General features: G+C 39.4%; 1 protein-coding gene across 1 annotated transcript in view; it reads right to left on the bottom strand.

Annotated features, from left to right (window-relative positions):
* SERPINE2 (serpin family E member 2) overlaps nucleotides 1-22085 on the bottom strand; it is an 86071-nt gene that overhangs the window by 7597 nt on the left and 56389 nt on the right. Inside the window, exons 3-5 of the mRNA XM_027873430.1 lie at nucleotides 21471-21698; nucleotides 12037-12234; nucleotides 98-296 (exon numbers count right to left, since the gene is read on the bottom strand). Coding sequence (XP_027729231.1) covers nucleotides 98-296; nucleotides 12037-12234; nucleotides 21471-21698 — 625 coding nt within the window. The remainder of the gene's footprint in view (nucleotides 1-97; nucleotides 297-12036; nucleotides 12235-21470; nucleotides 21699-22085) is intronic.

Below are 22085 nucleotides of genomic sequence, written 5' to 3'. Positions count from 1 at the left end.
TTCTGAGTTCCATCTGGCACCCAAATTTAATCCAACAAATGTCTGTTGAGTACTTCCATTCAACATGCTTTTAACTTCAGTACAAAATACTACTTACTTGGGCAGAATCAGCTGCACTCTTTTTGGTACCATGTTAGTCATCCAGCTCTGTATTGTCTTGGTGCTGATGTGAGGGATGATGGCAGAAAGTGGGGTGGTGCTCTCTGTTGGCAGGGCAATCAACATGCTGATGCTTTCTCCGTGGTAAGGCAGTTCAATGAAATTGTACCATAAATCATTAGGTGTGCTCGCTGACCCTAAACAGGGAAAAAGAAATCAGAGTCAGCTTCAGTACAGCCTCGATGGTTTCCTAGAAATTCACAGACTGTCCTACTCCTGTGTGCAATGGTGCCAACAGAAAGCAACAAAGTGTTCACTAGGACATCCCCCGGGGAAGAGAGCAATTCAGGTTGACATTTCCTCTCCATAGACAATAGCTCCCTTGAAGGAACAAGGCCAAGTATAATTACATCTTCATTCTCCATGCAGCTTTACACTTCTTCAAATTAAAAGGACGTCTGAATAATATAGCTACTGTGTTTCACAATCACTGCATTTGTCCTGGTGTGGAATTCAGCTGAAGCGCAAGGGCAGAGACCTTGTCTTTGGAAATACTTTCAATTCTGGGCTTTGCATTAAGTGGGGGTCAATTATGAAAAAAGAGTGAATTCAGGCTGCCATGGTGTCAATCTATTTGCCACAGGGTGGGAACAGGAGGATAATAAGGGATGTTTTCCATTCATTTCTGTAGCCATCCTAGTAAACACATCCAGAGTCCATAAAGATACACAAAATGGTGACTGATAGATTTGTGTTTAACCTCTAGAGCCGGCCCATTACTAAATACAGTACATGTGTATATAACTACCCACTGAGCTCATCCATCAGTACATGCAGATTGGATAATGTGCTGTGCTTTGAATTGGGAAGGAAGAGAATAGATTGGAGTGTCTTTGGAGAACTATGCAGTGCTTTTAATGACCCCCCCCCCCCCCTCCAAGATTCTCCTTAAAGTAAAAGCGCATCTTTTTAACATCAACATTCTTCTGGTGATACTGGAAGACCGGGAGTCATAAAGGCTAACTCCAGCTAACTTGTAGCTGAAACCTTCCAGGTATGCAGTCTCCCTCATTAGAATGTAAGCTCGTTAAGAACAGGGACTGACTCTTCTCTTTGTATACCCTGCACACAGTAAGAGTTTACTAAATGCTTTTTACTCATTCATTCCCCAAAAGATTAAAGTTGTAGTTCACTCAAAGAGTAATGTGCATCAGGATCTATACAGCCCTGGACAATTATTTGCTAGCCCCTTCAATAGGTGAATATTATTCACTGTACCTATAGCATGCTTTAGAGCAGAAGTGTCAAACACATAGCCTGGGGAGTGAAATAGCTTCCTGAGTGAAATCCAAACCAGATTAAAAAATAATTGGTAAATATTTAACAAAATAAATAAAAATACAATCGAACATTGACAACATGCATGTGTGTTTTCTAAGTCAATATGCACCTCTGGGGAGCCTGAGGTATAGTTTAGTGGCACCTGTTTCTATCTGAGCTTGACATCACTGCTTTCAGGAGTCTGGAGGCTGATCAAAGTGAGATAAGAGTTAAATCAGAAGATTGGGTCATAGGCAACTCTACCATGTTGTATGAGCTCATGACCACCTGTGCAGGTGACAGTTTCTCAGAAGTCAAACCAAAGCAATGAAGAAGAATCTCCAAGTCTCTAAGAGAGCAGGCTCAAAGTCAGCCGTAGGAAGGGTGGAATTCTCTTTCCATGTTTTCCTTCCCAATCAATTATAAAGCTCGAAACTTCTGTGGACTTGAAAACATGGAGGTTAACAGAAACCACCCTGCTTCCTCAATGATAACCCGACTCCCATGCTCCCTTCCTAACTCTTGCAAATCAAGGCAGATGGGACATTTCCTGTACAAAAGGAGAAAGCTGTAGAAGCAGCTTAGAAGGGGGTCGACATCACCACCCTAACCTGGATGAAGACTTCCAGGGCCACAGTATTCTTCCAGTTTTCAGCCCTTCTGAAGCTTCAGTTGGCTTTATGGAAAATCCTCTATTAAATCTCAGTCTAATCTCATTCTACTTCCAGGCACTCTTTATTACAGCTATAATGGCCTACTTGCTGTTCTTCACACTCAGCATTCTAACTTCCACCTCCATCCCTTTGTGCTGGCTGTTGGTCCATACCTGAAATCTCTCCTTCTACCCCTCTGCCTCCTAGAACCTCTGGTTGCCTTCAAAACCTATATCAAGCACCAACTTCTCCATGAAGTCTTTTTTTTTTTTGGTGAGGCAATTGGGGTTAAGTGACTTGCCCAGGGTCACACAGCTAGTAAGTGTCAAGTGTCTGAGGCTGAATTTGAACTTGGGTCCTTCTGACTCCAAGGCCGGAACTCTGCACCACCTAGCTGCCCCTCAGTGAAGTCTTTCTTGACCTCTTCCTCCCTGTACTGCTGTCCACCCCAGCTCCAAGTGCTTTCTCCCAAAAGGCCTTTGTATTATATATGTATATATGTTTTTTGAAGAGGACCAATGACATCACAGGGTGATGTCTTGACTTGTGTGTGATTTGGATTTAAGTGAGAGTTACACAAAGTCATCAGCCTCACTTTCTCTTTCTGAGTCTTCAAAGTCCAGTGGCAGGACAAAAATCAAGACAACCTGTGATGGCTTGGGATACAGTGGATGACCTTGGTGTCCTTGATGCCTGACCAAGCTCTAAGTGCTCCACACTACATTCTGAGTAAATGCATTTTGCTTGATGGATAATATTGCATATTGATTGATATCAAACTGAGGTGTGGGGTTTTTTCCCCCTCTTTTCCCAGTGTGGATACTATATAATCCTATAATTACTCTTTTGGAGAGGCCTTCCCAGACAAAGGTAGGAATCTGAATAGGTAGAGGGGAAACTGATCAAATCTTCTCATTTTAAATACTCCCAGGGGCAGCCTTGGAGTCAGGAGGACCTGAGGTCAAATCCAGCCTCAGACACTTGACATTTGACACTTACTAGCTGTGTGACCCTGGGCAAATCATTTAACCTCGATTGCCTCGCCAAAAAAAAAGCAAAAAAAAAAAAAAAACCAACCCCAAATAACAAATAAACAAACAAAAAACCCTCCTAGAACTCATGTAAATAGCCTTCATTAAAATGGATGTAATGAGTGGCCCTCATTTAAGAATTTCACAGTAGGTGTGCATGGGGTATGACAAATGACCAGTGAAGAACCACACGAAGGGACCCGTGTAAAGAACAGCAGAAATCCTAATGACTAGAAAAAGCCACGGGCCAGTCATGTAATAAGAGCAAGGAATGACTGATGAAGAGTACATGTGTCCAGCTATTATCCTGCCAACGTCAAGGGACCTAATGAAAAGGTCCACAGGATTTAAGTGGGTGAATTACTGCCCATCAATGACTTGACAGATCCATCAACATACTGACATCCCAAAGTACATTTGTAGAGCACTTTCCTAATCTTCCTGTGGTACATGAGTAGTAGGGATACTATTTTCCTTCATTTTACAGACAAGTAAACAGGCATTTAGAGGTGAGGTGACTAGTTCAAGGTCATAGACAGTTACAGAGCTAAGACTCTCAACACCATATTTGGTGTTCCCCCCACCTCTCCAAATTATATTAACTTTAGAGGCAGAATAGGACTGTGGGTAGAAAGCTGGTGTCACAGTCACGAAGACCTGGGTTCAAGCTCTGCCTCTGACACTTATTGGCAGTGTGACGGCAGCAAATCACAGCAAACTTAGCCTCTCAGGGCCCCAGGCAATTCTTTAGCATAGTAAGTTGGGGTGGATCACTGGAAGTTCTCTACATGGATGAAATCACAGATCCTACTTTAAAAAACAAACCATTCACACTACCAAATAAGCTTGGTATAGAAGATCAAAGGAGAATACAGATGTCCAAGAAAGGGGTTGCAGAGAAAATAGAGGTATTAGCAGCCTGACAGAATTTATCTTTAAGGAAGATAAATCAATGCATTAGAGGGAAATCAACTTTTTCCTGGAAAGCAGAACTTTCATCTACCCATCAAGAAGGATTTATTAAATCTACTATGTTGGGCAGGTAGGTGGTGCAGTGGATAGAGTGCCAGGCCTGAAATCAGGAAGAGTCATCTTCCAGAGGTCTAATCCAGCCTCAGATACTTACTAGTTGTGTGACCCTGAACAAGTCACTTAACCCTATTTGCCTCAGTTTCCTCATCTGCAAAATGAACTGGAGAAGGAAACGGCAAACCACTCCAGTATCCTTGCCAAGAAAACCCCAAATGGGGCCATGAAGAGTCAGACAGAACAGAAATTACTGAACAAACAATGTTGCCAGGCACTGCACTAACTACTGGAGATATAAAGAAAATGCTTAAAAAAAATTCCTTGCCCTCAAGGACCTAATATTTTAATGGCTGAGAAAATTCATGTTCACAAGCAATAATTCACACCGTCTATACAAGATATACACGATGGAAGGTAGTAATCTTAGCAGAGAAGGCATTAGCATCTAGTGAGACTGGGAAAGATCTTTTGCAGAAGATGGCATTTGAGCTAACTTCTCTTTATCAGGGGCAACAGTTTGTTGGGGTTGTCTGCCCTCTTCCACAGGGTTCTGGAAGCCTTCTGTCTGCCATAAAGTCTACCTGTCAAAAACATAAATGAGTTTGCCCCTATGTGGCACATAGGGCACTCTTGTTACCCAAAGAACATCTTGAACCATAAAATGGAATAGAACTAGTCCAGCTAGTGGAATGCATCACACTAGTTTCTCTTTAAAGAGAAAATATTTAGACAAGCATATTAGTGTAACCTTTTGGAACATGGTGTTCCCTCTATCCATAACGTTCAGACAACAAGGCCACTCAGCCACCTCAGCACACTCAGCCACTGCTCCAGGATACATAATAACTCTCAGGATATGAGTGACTCTGTCCTTTGGTTACTTGAATACAAAAGACCGAGGGATTCTCCATTTTTTCCCCTAGCTTTAGGCACTAAATATTCTTAAGTAAATGAGCTGAATTGTCAAAGGCAAAGTAAGGACTATTAGTATTGTTTTGATTCCTTGGAGAGGAATGATGAGCCTCTCAGTCTTAATTCTGCCAGAAATTTACTTTTTGAGAGTTCCTGTGATTTCACTGGAAATTTGGAAATACTTTAAGACTATTTAGAAGACCTGAGCAATTTTTTTTTCTTAACAAACCACATTTTTTTAATCAGTCGGATTAAGTCATTAATGATGGAGAGAGAGAGGTCAAGAGTAAAATTTTATGTAGCTTCGTGCAAGTCAATTCACCACTTTGGGAGTTTACTTTACTCAGCCATTATTTGCGGGAGGTTGGAAAAGATGGCTAATAAAGTCCTTTCTAGGTCTAAATCTGTGACCCTATGAAGAATAGTGTCAACAATCAGGGATGCATTCTGTATATGCATAAAAGCATCTCTCTATATATGTGAATGAAGATTATATATGTGTATATATATGATTTATTGATTTCCATTTATAATACCAATCACTACTCAGCCTTTACATATAGCCAATGACAATGGCTTTGTCTATATCTAATATAATCTTGTATCTCCATGTTCTAAATCATAAGTCTGTCAGTGTTTGTTCATATAAGGTGGATAAGGTGGATAATGGGGTGGGCTTGAGGAGGAGATAAACTAAAAGCCTCCCTCCAAAAAAGAAAAGATTACTTTTTCAGAGATTAGGTTATATTTTTACCACTTTTTTTTTTTTTTGGTGAGGCAATTGGGGTTAAGCTACTTGCCCAGGGTCACACAGCTAGTAAGTGTCAAGTGTCTGAGGCCAGATTTGAACTCAGGTCCTCCTGACTCCAAGGTGGGAGCTCTATCCACTGTGCCACCCAGCTGCCCTCACCACTTTTTATTTTTTTCTTTAATTTTTTTTTTAGGCAATTGGGGTTAAGTGACTTGCCCAGGGTCACACAGCTAGTAAGTGTCAAGTGTTTGGTCTGAGGCCACATTTGAACTCGAGTCCTCCTGACTTCAGGGCCAGTGCTCTATCCACTGCGCCCCCTAGCAGCCCCCCTCACCACTTTTTAAAAGACAGGAATAATTCATTCCATGATTTTATGGAACTTTTCTAGAATCTTAATATTCTTGAACACCACTTCACTCCTGAAGTGGCATTCTAAACACAAGATAATTCAGTGACCAAAAGAAATCACACCTGCTGCAGCTGAAAGTTATTGTTTCCATAAAACAATGAATCAAATCAGGAACAAGAGGGAGTGTAGGCAGCCTCTTGGCAGAACACAGCATTTCTTTCCCCACCACTAAGATATGTCTCAGTTCTAAAATTCTATGTACTTTGTTCCACATTTTTGGGTATTAAAGGACACTCAGTATCTTTCCTAATTAGAATATTTTGAGGATGCTGTCAAAAAGGAGGCAATCTCACTCGATAGCCTGCAAAGACAAACATTGGGAAGATAAACACTTCTCCTTGAAGGAATTGTAACCAAGAAGATTTGAATAAAAATTAAGAAATTAAGGAATGAAAAAGTATCAAAAAGACCATAGATACTTACAGAGCCTTTATGTATTCTATGGGAAAGCCCATTCAACTATACTTCATTTCTATTCTTAGTCTCCAAAGAGAAGATATAAAAAAGGTAATCACACCCTTTCTGGAAAAAAAAAAAAAAAGGCTCTCTTTCCTAACCCAAAGCAAAAGAAGTAACTTAAAGTTTATGCAGCTTTCTTTCTTTTCAAATAAATAATTCTAGGAAGATTTTACACAGGAAACCAGCTCTTCTGTCTCTCTACACACTAATCAACTCTCATCACATGTGGCCAAACGTCTTCCCAGGATTATCAAGAAGCTACTTTCTGGATAACAGTGCAGTGTTGTGAATGTGTGTCCTAACAGTGGGAACTAAATATAGCTTCCTAGTTAGTGAAAATATTAGGTTAATACCTAGAAGATCTGTTGTTTTAAAAAAAAATTTTTAAAGTACCAGAAGAAACCAATCTAGTTATCATATCAACAAGGTTAATATTCATCTGCATCCTGAATCGGCATTATTGGCTTGTGTGATATACATTTCTTTAGACATCCCATTTATTAAAGTGCCTTCTATGTGCCAAATACTGTTGTGTACTAGAAAGAACATTGATTAAGTGCTTATTATGTGCCATGTATTGTGCTAGGCCCTGAGGATACCAATACAAGCAAGCAAAGCAAGCTCCTGCCCTCAAAGGAGCTTCTATTCTATTTTTAGAATTTGCTTTGATTTTCTTTTCAGTTCTAAATTTTCTCCCTCTTCCTTGTTATCTCCTGACCAATGAGAAGGCAAGAAAAATAAAACCCATTACAAATATGTGGTCATGCAAAACAAATTCTGCCTTAGCCACGTTGAAAGAAAGAGAGAAAGGAAGCTGTACTGAGTTCATCAGCTCTCTATCTGGAGGTGGATAGCATGTTTCATCATGATTCCTCCGCAATTTTGGTTGGTCATTGTGTTGATCAGAGTTACTATTTCTATAGTAGAACGTTTAAAGGGGAATGGGGAAGGTGGTGGGGAGGCATTATTGAGGAGAAGCAAGGCTAGGGTCCTTCCTAAAATAGTTTTTTTTTTTGTTTAGTTGTTTTTCAGTAGTGTCTGACTCTTCATGATCCCTTCTGGGGCTTTCTTGGCAAAGATACTGGAGTGGTTTGCCATTTCCTTCTCCAACTCATTTAACAAGTGAGAAACTGAGGCAAGTGGGGTTAAATGTCTGAGGCTCAATTTAAACTCATGAGGGTGAGTCTTCCTGATTCCAAGCCTAGTGCTCTATCCACTGCACCACCTAGCTGCCCCTTCTAAAACAGAATTAGGTTCAAATCTGGCCTCTGATGATTACTACTGGTGTGATCTTGGGAAAATTACTTAACCTCTTTGGGCCTCAGTTTCCTCATCTATAAAATGAAAGGGTTCAAATCGATAGCCTCTAAGGGCCCTTCCAACTCTAAATCTATGATACTATGAAACTACGATTTTCAATCAATCAATAAACATTTATTAAGTGCCTACTATGCCATGCACTGTGCTAAGTGCCAAGGCTATTTCAAACTATCAGCATTTTAAGTTTGTCCCATGGGTCAATGAGATGTTTCTGGTGCATATTTCAATGTTTCTGGGGAAAAAAATCAGGAACGCAGAGATAAAATGAATGGAGCAAACTATAAGAATGTTTCTTAAAATATCCATGTAGAAAGAAAATTCATATTGTCAAAACTGATAACCCAAGTAATTGGACGTCTGTCCAGATAAAACTCAGATAATGGTGACCTGGCCTGCCCAAATATGGATCATAATTTTCACTAGGCTCTCCTTAATCACCTCGGACAGATCATTGATTGGGCAATGATTCTGACTCTTGTCACAGGCACGAATGCTTGCTAGGAGCAAAGAGTCTAAGGTAGCTGTTATAAACCACTATATTCTCTTAGCCCCAGGGTCAACACATTGATATGATGTATAGGAAAATCTGTTCAGTTAACAAAAAATGGTTCCAACCCACTTGATGGAAATCACTCATCTAACTCAACTAAACAGGATATAAAAGTAATTAGGCCCCAGTTGATTTTACTGTTTTGGGGGAGGTTTCAGTTTAAACTTTCCAAAATGACCAAGTCTTGCTCCCATCTACTTTTCCAGTATTATTTGACAGATCTCTTGGCACACTTTTTGTTCCAGTCAAATTGACCTGCTAGCAATTCTCAGTACATGACCTTCTATTCTCTTCCTTCTGTCTTTATACAAGTGGGCACACATGTCTGAGTGCACTTCTTCACTCCTATCTTCACTTCTCTTCACTTCTTCTCACAGAATCTTTAGCTACTTTTGAAGAATGGCTCAGGAGTCACTGTTTACACAGGCCTTTCCTGAGCCTCATTTATTAGCATTCTTTTCCTCCTAAAACTACTCTGTATTAACTTCCTTGTGTAAATGTTGCATTCCTTCAACCCCCACTAGAAGGTAAGCTTCTTGGAGGCAGAAAAAATGTTGGTTTTGCCTTTCTGTCCCCAGTATTTTACATGTAATAGATACTAAATAAATGTTTATTAAGCTTGACATGGTACCGTTTTTAGAAAAAAAAATATCAACCTCTAATGATTAGAGTTTTGTTTTAGCATCGTTAAGTATGATTTAACCATAATTGAGCATGACATAATTTGTCAAATTTCCTATAGAGATTCATAAATATAACATGTATGCTTCCTCCTCCAGACAACATAGCAAAGATTACCTAAAAGAGCTTTACAAAAAGCAACTTTACTCCATGCCTGGTACCAGAAAGTACCTATGGCAGACCTGTGCTAAGAAACTGGTAAGGATATATGTACTATTATCTGGTAAGATCACTATAGACAATGCAAAAGCTAAGGGCGATGATAACTAGTTACACTGGGCTAATGCTGTTGAGTTTTGGAGAAAGACACTAAGATACACATCCCTTCATTCACTTTCAAACAGCCTAACTTTGAGACAACTTTATTTATATAAGGCCAACTTCTATTCTCTCTAGTATTTCAATAGCTCCAAGGACATGCCATAAGCATGTTAGGAGCTCAAAAAATACCCTTTTTTTTCCAGCCAAAGACAAGGTTTATTAGAACATCAGGGGGGGGGGGGGGGGGAAGAGATTTTAAGGATCTGCCATATTGGCTAGACTCTTAAAGAATCTAAGCATTTGTATCCCTAATGCAAGTGGGCCAGATTTTAAGAATCTGAGCACCTTCAAGGAGACAAGATGGACCTTATATACAGAAAGACTGTGGGAGGGATCTAGGAGTGGGCAAGTAGTTTGGGGTGACTGGAGGAGGGGTCTAAGGAAGATCTGGATGGGAGTGGCCAGTAAACTGGGGCAAATAGAATGGCCAGGGACCTAGACCACCTAGCCCAGGGATAGTGGAGTCTAGATAGGATTAAGGGTGGGAAGTGGCCAGGGGCAATCTGGAGGTAACAGAACAGAATTGGGAAAGGCCAGTTAAGTGATTACAGCCAAAAAACCCTTTCTTGAATAAGCAAAAGTTTTACTAGACTGCCTTCCTCCTAGGAGGCATATTTGGTAGTAAGAGACTGGGAACAATTATGTTATCTCAAATAAATCATTCCTTCCAAGTGACTATTTACACAACTATGTTAAGGTTTAATTGGGATAACTAATGGAACAGCCCACAGTTTCACCGTGGGTTAACAATGAAAATATCTACCAATTAAAAAAAGATTTAAAAATGTCCTTGGTATATTCAGTGGATTTGAGGTAGACAGTGTACCTGGATAGAAGTCATATAGGAATAATTTGAGTATTGAAGTTTAAATTGTCTGAAGATATATAAAAATATAATACTGGGAACCAAATGTCCAGGTTTAGATTCAAGTCATAAATGTCATAATTTTCAAGCAGTAATCACTACTAATTCAAATTGACTCCTGTGTGTTTCAGTCTACTCCATTTATTAAGCACTTTCTTAGTGCCAGGCACTTGCAAAAAACCCTAGGGCTACAAAAAAAGTCAAAAAACAGCCTGTGCTCTCAAGGAACTCACAGTTTAAGGGGAAGAGGAGAACATGCAGAACAAATAGAGACAAACAAGATCTCTACAGGATAAACTGGGGGATAATATAAGAGGGAAGACGTTAAGATTAAGGTTTGGGAAAGGCTGCTTGTAGAAGGTAGGGTTTTAGCTGCGACCTGAAGGCAGCCAGGAAAGCGAGGGGCAGAGATGAAGAGGGATAGAGTTTCAGGCTTGGGGGACAAGCAGAGAAAATGCCTGGAGTCAGGAGATGGGAGAGCAAAGCGGTGAGTATCACTGGACTTCTGGGCAGGTGGAAGGGAGTAAGGTATAGGAAGACTAGAAAGGTAGGAAGGGGACAGGTTGTGAACCAAACAGCAGATCTTATATTTGATCCTGGAGGCAATAGGGAGCCTACGGAGTTAATCAAATTATAGAAGTGATATGGTTCAGAATAGCCAGGATTAAAAAAGAAAGAAAGAGAGACTGGCCCTTCATTCATTCATGCAGTGATAATGAGCATAGAGGTCTTTAAGTTATTAACAGGAAAGTTCACGTGATCTTTACGCAGGAATAGGGACTAGATCTGTGGTTTCATTGTTATAGGGAACTCCCAAGAGGAAGAAATTTCCTCTACCAATTGAGATTAGTATCTTCTCATTTCAGAGGGTTAACGACAGTAGACGTGTTAAACTCTGGGCGGGTGCAGCCTAACCCAGATTAAATGCAATTGGGAAATTACAACAAAATAAATTAAAATGTCACACAGCATAGATAGTCTTAATTTGTGGTTTTCATGGTCAATGTGTAGTCCCAGGGATCTGTGTTTTATTTGAGTTTGATACCAGTGGACTAGAGTGTTGAAAGGTTGTAGGACTTGTCCAGGGAGATGTGACCTGAAGCCGGCCTTCCTGGCTTGGAAGACTGCTCTCTAACCATTATACCATACTTCCTTAAAAATACCCTGGATCTATAATTTTATGACTGTGGGAAATCCTCCTAAGTAACTTCTCTGAGATGTGCTTTATAAACTTATGTGGCTAAAAATCTTCACTTTCACTGCCAGACTTCTTGCAATGAGCATCCCCCTCAGGGCTAGTCCTCAGATAATTAGAACATAGCCTGTCACATGGCCCACACCCTCGGGGTATGGAAGTGATTTTAAGGGCTTTCAAAGAATCCAGGTTCTCACAGGTCTTACTAAGCTCTGAAGGTTTTAAATGAATGCCTGGCAACAGACTATGACATTATTTTTAAGGAAAGACAGCCTTCTCACAACTAAGCTTTTTATTTTTACTTAAAAAAAAAAAAAGCAAAAACAACAATTGTTCATATGTACTAGACCTTGGCTTATTACCCCGCCCTTGCCCCAAACAATGAATTTTACAAAAGTCTGTCCTTGTTTTTGAATTCTAGACACTCGAGTGTGAGCTTACCACATCGGAACACCGCCAGCTGAGCCAGCATTGGTACTTGGTAAGGCTTCTCATCACCTGCCATGAACATGCGTTTCTTTGTGTTTTCAGGTTGAAATCGTGACTTCCACAAACCCTTGAAATATATTGCATTAACAAGCACCAGCTTGGTGAGCACACTATCAATAACATCTGGGGAGATGAGGTTGTCAATCATTCCTGTAAAATCAAAAGGAAAAAACAAAACAGTAAGAGAACAAATTCAAAGGGGTCTGCTGATGAGAAAACAGAAGGGATTTAGAGATCATAGAGACAATATGGGTAGCACTGGAAGTTCAAAGGATCATGGATTTAAGGTCAAAAGGACCTTGGAGGCCATTGAGTTCATGTCCCCTCCCCTTCTGAAGATGTAGAACTCGAGGTAAAGAGCGGTTTGCCAAGCAATGTTCATGCAACCAAAATATCTGAGGCAGGATTTGAACCCTGGATCTCTTGACTCGAAGTCCAGTGTTCTAGGCATCACAGTATTCTGCCACTCATTCATCTAGTTCTTTAAACTATTTTTGTGACATGGATCCTCTATTTAAAAAAAAAATTTATTTTATTTACAGTTCTGAATTCTTTCCCTCACACTGCCCCTTCCCCAAACGATTGAGCAAACAAGAAAAACAAAGCTAGCTACAAACACGTGTAGTCAAGCAAAACAAATTCCCACATTAGCCATGCCCCAAAATAAATATAAATAAATATAGATATCTATACGTACATATAAACATACCTATCATTCTATATCCACATATCTATCTAAATGCTTCAATCCGTGGAGTCCACCTCTCTATTTGGGGGTAGATAGCATTTTTCATCTCGAGTCCTTTGGAACCCTGTGGTTGGTTCTACAGTGGAAATCAGTTGTTTGTCTTTACAGTATTTTTATTATTGTGTAAATTGTTCTCCTGATTCTTCTCACTTCAAGCCTGTTTGGATTATTTTAAAACCATCCCCTTCATCATTTCTTAGAGCATAATACCAGTCCATCATATACATATATCATGAATCCTTCTGGTAGTCAGGTGAAACCTATGGACCCCTTCTCAGAATGTGTTAACTGGAGGAAGTGCTAAATTTCATTTACATGTTAGTAAAAATTAAGATATAATTTTTTTTCCCATCTGAGTTTGCAGACCCCCCTGAAATTTATACTTATACCTCATCGAGGTCAATGGCCTCCAGGTTACGAACCTGGATCTAGTATGGCTCTTTTGTTTGACAATCAAGGAAACAGAGGTTCAGAAAAAAGCAGCTTGCTCAAGATGAAGGAGTTAGGTCTAGAAACCAGATGTCCTGTCTCCCAGCCTTCCGATCTCAAGTTGTTGAAAATGGCCTACATCACCTGCTAAAAGTCACAAAAGGCATCAGCCCAGCCTCTGTGCACAGGAGACCAGCTTCTATGAAAATATGTGAACTCTGGTCAAAAACTAATTTTTAAAATTCCTTTCACTTTTTTTCTAAAGACTTCCAACTGTGGTTTCTGCCTAGATATCACTAAAAACCAAGCAGCAAACATGCTATTATAGAATTTTGACATTTAGTTAACAGAAGTGATACCAACTGCTCTGGAGAGATGTAAAGCTTAAAGACCAGGGTCGTTGAAAATTTAAGTTTAATTTAAAAATACTTGAAGCTTTTCCTATCACTGCAGGGTATATCAACTATTTTTAGTGATATCTCTGTAAGTTGCTAAAATTTCTCAAACCGTGCGCCAGTTCTCCTGCCCCTGTGAGCCAATTTCATTTTTGTCATGTTTTTACACAAGAGGGTACTTCCAATACAACTTTAAATAGCACTTTGAAGGAGAAAGCCCCAGGAGCTTGTATACAGCATCCTGAGGAACACTGGAGTTGGAGGTAGAGGATCTGGGTTTGAATTCTAACTCTGCCACCACTTAAACTTCTCAGGCCTCAATTTGCTCATCTATAAAATGAGAGGGTTGGAAGAGGAGACATCTCAAGTTCCTTCTTAGAAATCAATGTTTCTATGTCCCAGTACAGTCATCATGAAACTATTTTATTTATTTATTTTATTAATTTATTTTGATTTATCAATAATCACTTCCATATGCTTTTGAGTTTAAAATTTTTCTTCTCCTTCCTCCCCACCACCCTCCCCAAGATGGCACACAATCTGACATAGGCTATACATTTACATTCTTATTAAACATATTTTCACATTAGTGATATTGTAAGTAAAAATTAAAACCAATAGCAGGAACCATCAGAAAGAGGCAACAAAGCTCAATGGAAGAGAAGAAAGAAAAAAAAATAGCAATTGAACTTCCATAGTTCTTTCTTTGGATGTGGATAGCATTTTCCATCACGAGGCCTCTGGAGACGTCTTAGATCCTTGTATTGCTGGGAAGGGTTAAGTTTATCAATATTAGTCATCACGCAACGTGGCTGTTATTGTGTACAATGTTCTCTTGGTTCTGCTCACTTCACTCAGCATCAGACCATACAAGTCTTTCTAGGTTTTTCTGAAGTTAGCCTGTTCATCATTTCTTATAGCACAATAGTATTCCATCACATTCATCTACCACAACTTGCTCAGTCATTCCCCAATTAATAGGCATCCTCTCAATTTCCAATTCTTTGCCACCACAAAAAGAGCTGCTATGAATATTTTTGTACATGTGGGTCCTTTTCCCATTTGTATAATCTTTTTGGGATATAACCCTAGAAATGCTATTGCTGGGTCAAAGGGTATGCACATTTTTGTAGCCCTTTGGGCATGGTTCCAAATTGCTCTCCAAAATGATTGGATCATTTCACAGGTCCACCAACAATGCATTAGTGTTCTAATTTTCCCACATCTTCTCCAACATTCATCATTTTCCTGTTTTGCCATGTTGGCTAATCTGATAGGTGTGATGTGGTACCTCAGAGTTGTTTTGATTTGCATTTCTCTAATCAATAGTGATTTAGAGCATTTTTTCATATGACTATAGATGGCTTTAATTTCTTCATCTGAGAACTGTCTGTTCATATCCTTTGACCATTTATCAATTGGGGAATGGCTTGTATTTTTATAAATTTGACTTAATTCTCTATGTATTTTAGAAATGAGGCCCTTATCAGAGAGACTGGTTGTAAAAATTCTTTCCCAATTTTCTACCTTCCTTCTAATCTTAGTTGCATTGGCTTTGTGCACAAACTTTTCAATTTAATGTAATCAAAATTATCCATTTTGCTTTTCGTAATGTTCTCTATCTCCTGTTTGGTCATGAATTCTTCTGTTCTCCATAGATCTGATAGGTAAACTATTCCTTGCTCTCCCAGTTTGCTTATAGTATCAGCCTTTATATCTAAATCATGAACCCATTTTGACTTTATTTTGGTCTATGGTGTGAGATTTTGGTCTATGCCTAGTTTCTGCCATACTCTTTTCCAGTTTTCCCAGCAGTTTTTTTTTTCAAAGAGTGGGTTCTTATCCCAGAAGCAGGGGTCTTTGGGTTTATCAAATAATAGATTACTATAGTCATTGACTACTGTGTCTTGCATATTTAACCTATTCCACTGATCCATCACTCTGTTTCTTAGCCAGTAGTACCAAGCAGTTTTGATGATTGCTGCTTTTTAATACAATTTAAGATCTGGAATGGCTAGGCCACCTTCCCCTGCATTTCTTTTCATTAGTTCCCTTGATATTCTGGACCTTTTGTTCTTCCAAATGAATCTTGTTATTATTTTTTCTAACTCTATAAAATAATTTTTTGGTAGTTTGATTGGTATAGCATTGAATATATAAATTAGCTTAGGTAGAATTGTCATTTTTATTATATTAGCTAGGCCTACCCATGAGCAACTGATGTTTTTCCAATTATTTAGATCTGACTTCATTTGCATGAAAAGTGGTCAGTATCCCAGTATAGTCATCATCAAACGATTTTATTTATTTATTTATTTATTTATTTATTTTTAGTGAGGCAGTTGGGGTTAAGTGATTTGCCCTGAGTCACACAGCTAGGAAGTATTATGTGTCTGAGGCCAGATTTGAACTCAGGTCCTCCTGACTCTAGGGTCAGTACTCTATCTACTGCACCACCTGGCGGCCCCGCATCAAACTATTTCAATCACCCTCAAATTAATAATAACAATAGCTAGCATTTATAGAGAGCATTAATATTTGCAAAGCTCTTTACAAATATCACTTCATTTCATCCTCATAACAGTCCTGTCAGGGAGGCACTATTATTATCCCCATTTGACAGATGAGAAAACTGAGGCTAAGAGAGGTTAAGCAACTTGCCCAGGGTCACACAGCTAATCAGTGTTTGAGGCAGGATTTGAACCAGGTCTTCCTGACTCTAAGTACAACCCTCTGTCCCCTGTACCTCTTAGCTACCTAGCATACAACCGTGTACTAAACAGTTAGCTCTTGAAACCTCAAGACTACCACGAGGGTGCCAGTGGGCCTGGGAAATAGAAAAAAGAAGAAAACAGAAGAGAAAAGGAAGCTGTTCCTAAGACAGGCACCATCAGTGCTCATGTCCTGGCTGCCTAACCGTGCTCTAATTTTCAACAGTCCCAAAGCGTTTCCTCAGGTAGTGCAAAGACAAAAATTCAGGTAGTGCCGATGCATACATGCTTTCAAGTAAAGATGGTTTCATTCTTTATATATATATAATATATAAATTAAAATATATAAATGTATTTTAATTTAATATTTTAAATATAAAATATACAAACATATAAAATAAATAATATATATATAATATATAAATATATATAATATTTATCTCCAGTGCCTAGCACACAACAGACACTTAATAAATGCTTCTTGATGAACTCTTAGACACATCCTTTTGATGTGCAAAGACCCCATGCTCTGGTCACCACAAGAGCTTTCTTGATTTTCTCCTCACCAATCAGTCAATAAGCATTTATGAAGTACCTACTATGTGTCAGGCACATGTGCTAAGTGCTGAGGATATAAATAAGAAAGAAGCAGTCCCTGCCCTCAAGGAGCTTCCAATTTCATGGAAAACAAGCAAATGTGGCTACCAGCTATAGATAGGACAAACTGGAGATAATCAATCAAGAGGAGGGACCAGAATAACTACTTTTTTCTTGCCTGACTATCACCATTTTCCCCACACTATGAAAACACCACGCTGTACAACAGCACTAGGCCTCAGCAGGCACACAGGTGCTACCTCCTATGTTGGCTTTCTGTATGTACCTTATGCTGACAGATCAAAAGGGTTCACTCCTTTCACCTCAATCCCAGGCTTACTACTTCTGTCATGGTCTTTTTATTCCTCTTGGCAGGAGGAACAGCACCTTGATTATTATAGGAATGGAAGTCACTCCCTTCCAGGGTCAGGGTGCCCCCACATCCATCTCCTCCTGTAACATGTTCCAGTGATTGGGTAATGCACAGAGCCAGCAAGCTCCCAGCTGCTCAAGCCAAGGCTCAGGGCCAGGCCCTTCATGTAGTCTAGGCTTAACCTCAAAATCAATGTACTTTCTGGGGAATAAGTATTGGATTGCAGGGAGAAAAAAAAACATTTAAAATATATTTTACATTTAATAGAGAAGAGTGACCCTGTTTTCTACCATTTCTTGTTACTGTATAGTACTGCACTTATTTTATGGGAAAAAATCAGTTTTTGCAAGCTTACTTTATAAGCAAGGTAAGAGACTCTAACGACAATTTGTATGAATAATTCTGTCGGAAATTGAAGTCCAGTTCAAAATTCTGTGTTCCTCAATTGAGGACTGACTGTACAGTCCAGTTTTAAAAAAAAATTATCATTTCAGAGTCTCAAGGGAGAAAGCCCAGCTGGAATGGCCCTGGATTCTATTACGAGCAGAATACCGTGGACCCAAGAAAGAAGCATTGGTGACAGAATTCTGGTGTTCAATGTCATGAGGCTGAAAGAAAAAAAAAACCAAACCCAAGGAGGGTTTGGGGACTTTGGCAATTGAAAAATTATTTATTAAGCACCTATGCCATGGAGAGGCAGATAGGTTCAGTGGATACTGTGTAAGACTTAAGATTTCAAATCTTACCTTGGATCTTTCCCAACTGGGTGACTATGACAAGTTCTTTAACCTGACTCTAAACCTTAGTTTCCTCATCTATAAAATGATGATAATAATACCTGTAATACTTACCTCAAAGGGCTGTTACAAGGATCAAAGACAGAGTGCGTGTAAAGAGCTTTGGAGACTTTAAAGTACCATATAAATGGAAGCTATTATGACTGATACTATGTTACAGAAGAGGAAATTGAGGTTTACAGATATAAAAAGTGACTTGCCCTGGCTCATATGGCAAGTCTTGATATCTAGATGAGTCTAGGCTTAACCTCAAAATCAATGTACTTTCTGGGGAATAAGTATTTATATAGCACCTACTATGTACCAAGGCACTGGGCTAAGCACTTTTTACAAATGTTATCTCATTTGATCCTTACAATAACCCTGTGATAGTATATTATTCCCATTATATAATATTACATAATATACATATTATATAATAGGGATAATATAATTATATTAGGTAATATTTATATATAAATATGTTTTATAGATCACATATATCATATAAGTAACATGTAATATTAGATAATATACATATTATCTAAAATTTAATGTTCTCCTCACTCTTGCAGTTGAGGAAACTGAAGCAAACAGAAGTTAAGTGATTTGCCTAAGTTCTTAGAGCTAGTAAGTATCTGAGGCCAGAGATGACTTTAGGGCTTCCTGCCTCAAGGCTCAGCACTCAATCCATGGCACCATCAGCTGCCTCTCCTGTCTTCAATGTCACTCAGGGTCAAAGAGGCCTCAGAATGGCTGCCTTGGACTAGATGGCTTTATAAGGTATTGTTACCTTGGCTTCTGTTTTCTCTGCAAAAGAAGAATGATCTTTGGAAGCGAATGCATAGAACACACGGGTAACAGGCAAGCAGAATCCCAGGTAAGTGAGTAGATTATAAGTGTTGACATTTACATGGTGATTTCAAGTTTACAAAGTGTTTTGTAATACATGTCCTCATTTAAGTCCTTTTTTACAGATAAGGAAACTGAGTGAAGTCGAATGATTTGTCCATGATCATATAGTTGCTAAGGGTCAAAGGTAGGATTTGGAGCTAAGACTTCTTGCCCCTACCCCTAGCTCTCCTTAGGTTCTGAGAGTCTTATCTTGCTGGGAACCAGGCTTCGAGACCACATCCTATGGTCTCCCTCCTTGGCACGGCCCCGGGGGAGCGCTCTTTCTCCTCCTTGCCTCCATTTTCAGCATCTTTATGTGTTGTGTTCTCCCATCAGCGTGTAAGCTCTTTCTCAATCTCTGTGTCTCCAACATTCTATCCATGGACTTCCTGATTCCAAGGCCATGTTCTCTCTCACAAGATGATTAGGAGTTGGTTGTTGTTTGTCCTTTGTTTCCGAAGGGGACCAATGATGTCATGGGGTAATGTCTTGACTTGTATGTGAATTGAATTTAAGTGAGGCAGAGTTGCACAAAGCCATCAGGTTCACTCTCTCTTCCTGAGTCACTGAAGTTCAGTGGCAGGACAAAAGTCAAGACAACTGCAGTGGATAACTTTGGTGTCTTCTAAGTCTGACCATGCTGGAGGCACTCTACAGCACCTACTTTAGTGGTTTTCATGGCCATTGAAACAAATTGTTCCTCCCATTCCACCTGGGGAAGTCTTCACCTGCTTGGTGTAGACACCCTCCCCCCCACCCCCAACTTACCAACAGTTTGGTTAACAGATAGGTAAGAGAATATTTAACTGATAGACATGCTGAGTTCAAGTCATCTAACCTAGATAAAACTGCATCCTAAGACACTGAAAGAACTTGTGCATCTAACTGCTGAGCCTTCAACCTAAATCTATAATCCTGTGATTCCACTGATTTTTTTGGGGGGGGAAAATCATAAAGGAAGGGAAAAGTGCCATAGTACTAGAGACTTGAAAATGAAACACTAATTTTCAAAATGGGGAGAGCTTCTTCAAACTATAGGCAGATGACTTTGACTTCCACTCACAGCGAAGTGGTTAACATTGAGAAAGGGAAGCTGTGATCAGTATGAACTGGGTTCACCAAGTGCAAGTCATGACAGACTCATTATATTTTCTTTCTTTTCTTTTCAAGCAAGTTTACTACAAGGCTGGCCTTCTGGCCTACTACAGACACAGTATACCTGGATTTCAGTGAGGCATTTCAGTCTTTCATAACATCTCTGTGGACAAGGAGGGGCTAGACGATACTATAGTTAGGTAAACCAGGGCCTAACTGAAAAGCTGGAGGTGATTTAAGGATCAGTGTTAATCTATGGTGAGATCCATAGTAGAATGCTATTAGGTTCTGTCCTTTGCCTATTATGTTAGCCATGCTATTTATTTCTGAATCCAGTTCACTGACAAAAAATGTTTATCCATCTTGCAGATGGTTTCCTTGAAATCTCAACTAAAATCTCACCTTTTACAAGAAGCCTTCCCTTAATTACCCTTCTCTTAACTTTAGTGCTTTCCCTCTTTTAATTATTTTCTAATTAATTAATTGAATTATTTCCTATTTATCGTATATGTAGCTTGCTATGTCTATATTTGTTCGAATGTGGTCTCCATTAGATTGCAAACTCTCTGAGGGCAGGGACTGGGCTTGTGGGTTTGGGTTTTTTTGTTGTTGTTTTTTTGCCTGTTTTAGTATCCCTAGCACTTAGAACAGTGCCCGGAACACAGTAGGTGCTTAATAAATGTTTACTGAATTGAACTGAATAACTGAACTTGACCGGGCTGGCTTAATCGGTTTAATGGGGATCCAAAATGATAAACAAGGTATGAATGATGGTGTGATTCTTATAAGACAGAAATCAATACTTCGGTTTTTAAAAAATGAATTGCAAAGTATAGTACAAAGGAAAAGTGATTAGATAACTGTTTTCTCTGACTAAACCTGGGCACCTTAGTAGACTGGAAGTTCACGAGTCAACAGAACGTTAACGCAAGCTAATTTAGTTTTAGGTTACAAGAATAGAAACACAGTGTCCAGAATGAGGAAAGTTATAGACAGATTGTATTTGATGCTTGTCAGACCACATGTGGAGTACTATGTTAGTTCTGGGTGTTCAGGAAAGGCATTGAAAATTAGGACATGCCCAGTAGAGGCTGAAGGAACTGGAAACCAAGTCATATGGGGATCTACCAAAGGAAATGAGGATGTTTAGTAAGAAGAAGAGAAGATCTGGGGCAGCTGTCTATAAATATAAATGGCTGTTCAAATGATTACAAATTCCAAATTAGCAAGATCTGGATTAATGAGGATTTCCCCTATTGAGGAGTAAGTGGGACAATCCATTTAGATGTTCAGAATCTATCTTAATATCTCACCATTCACCTACTCTGTCTCATCCTAAGTATTTTTCAGGGTGCTGCAAATACTCACCTCTAGTTTCATTTTTAACCCAGAGATTGATGGAATCAGCAGCCGAGCCTTTAGCTTCAAAGTTCAAATTCCGGACCTCACACTGAAACACATCTTTGTTCCTTGTGACAAAAGGCACTTCCATTTTAAAGCCGTTCTTTGCAAACATAGCATTAGCCACTGTGACAATGTCTTTATTCTTCTTGGAGACGATGGCCTTGTTGATCTTCTTCAAAACTTTACCAAATCCTGTGGGAGAAATGGGAGAATGCAGCAAATTAATTACAAAGAGAATAAAAGGAAGACCTATATCCTGTAACTTATGGGGAATGAGGACATTCTAAATCAGATGTTTGGACAGCAGGAGGCCCAATTCTGCTGTCTTCTTAGTTGTCTACAAGAGTAAGCCCTCTCTTAAAAATGGAAGCCAGGGGCAACTAGGTGGCGCAGTGGATAGAGGACTGGCCCTGGAGTCAGGAGGACTTGAGTTCAAATCCAACCTCAGACACATAACACTTATTAGCTGTGTGACCTTAGGCAAGTCACTTAACCCCAACCGCCTCGCCAAAAAAAAAAAAAAAAAAATGGAAGCCAGATAACAGCCGAGGAAGCATTGGGACTTTAAAATTAGTTGAC

Source organism: Vombatus ursinus, unplaced genomic scaffold, assembly GCF_900497805.2.
Source record: "Vombatus ursinus unplaced genomic scaffold, bare-nosed wombat genome assembly UNPS02014802.1, whole genome shotgun sequence".
Classification (NCBI taxonomy): Eukaryota; Metazoa; Chordata; class Mammalia; order Diprotodontia; family Vombatidae; genus Vombatus; species Vombatus ursinus.
Note: the sequence above shows the minus strand (reverse complement) of the source record. Positions and strands in the feature narration are given on the sequence as shown.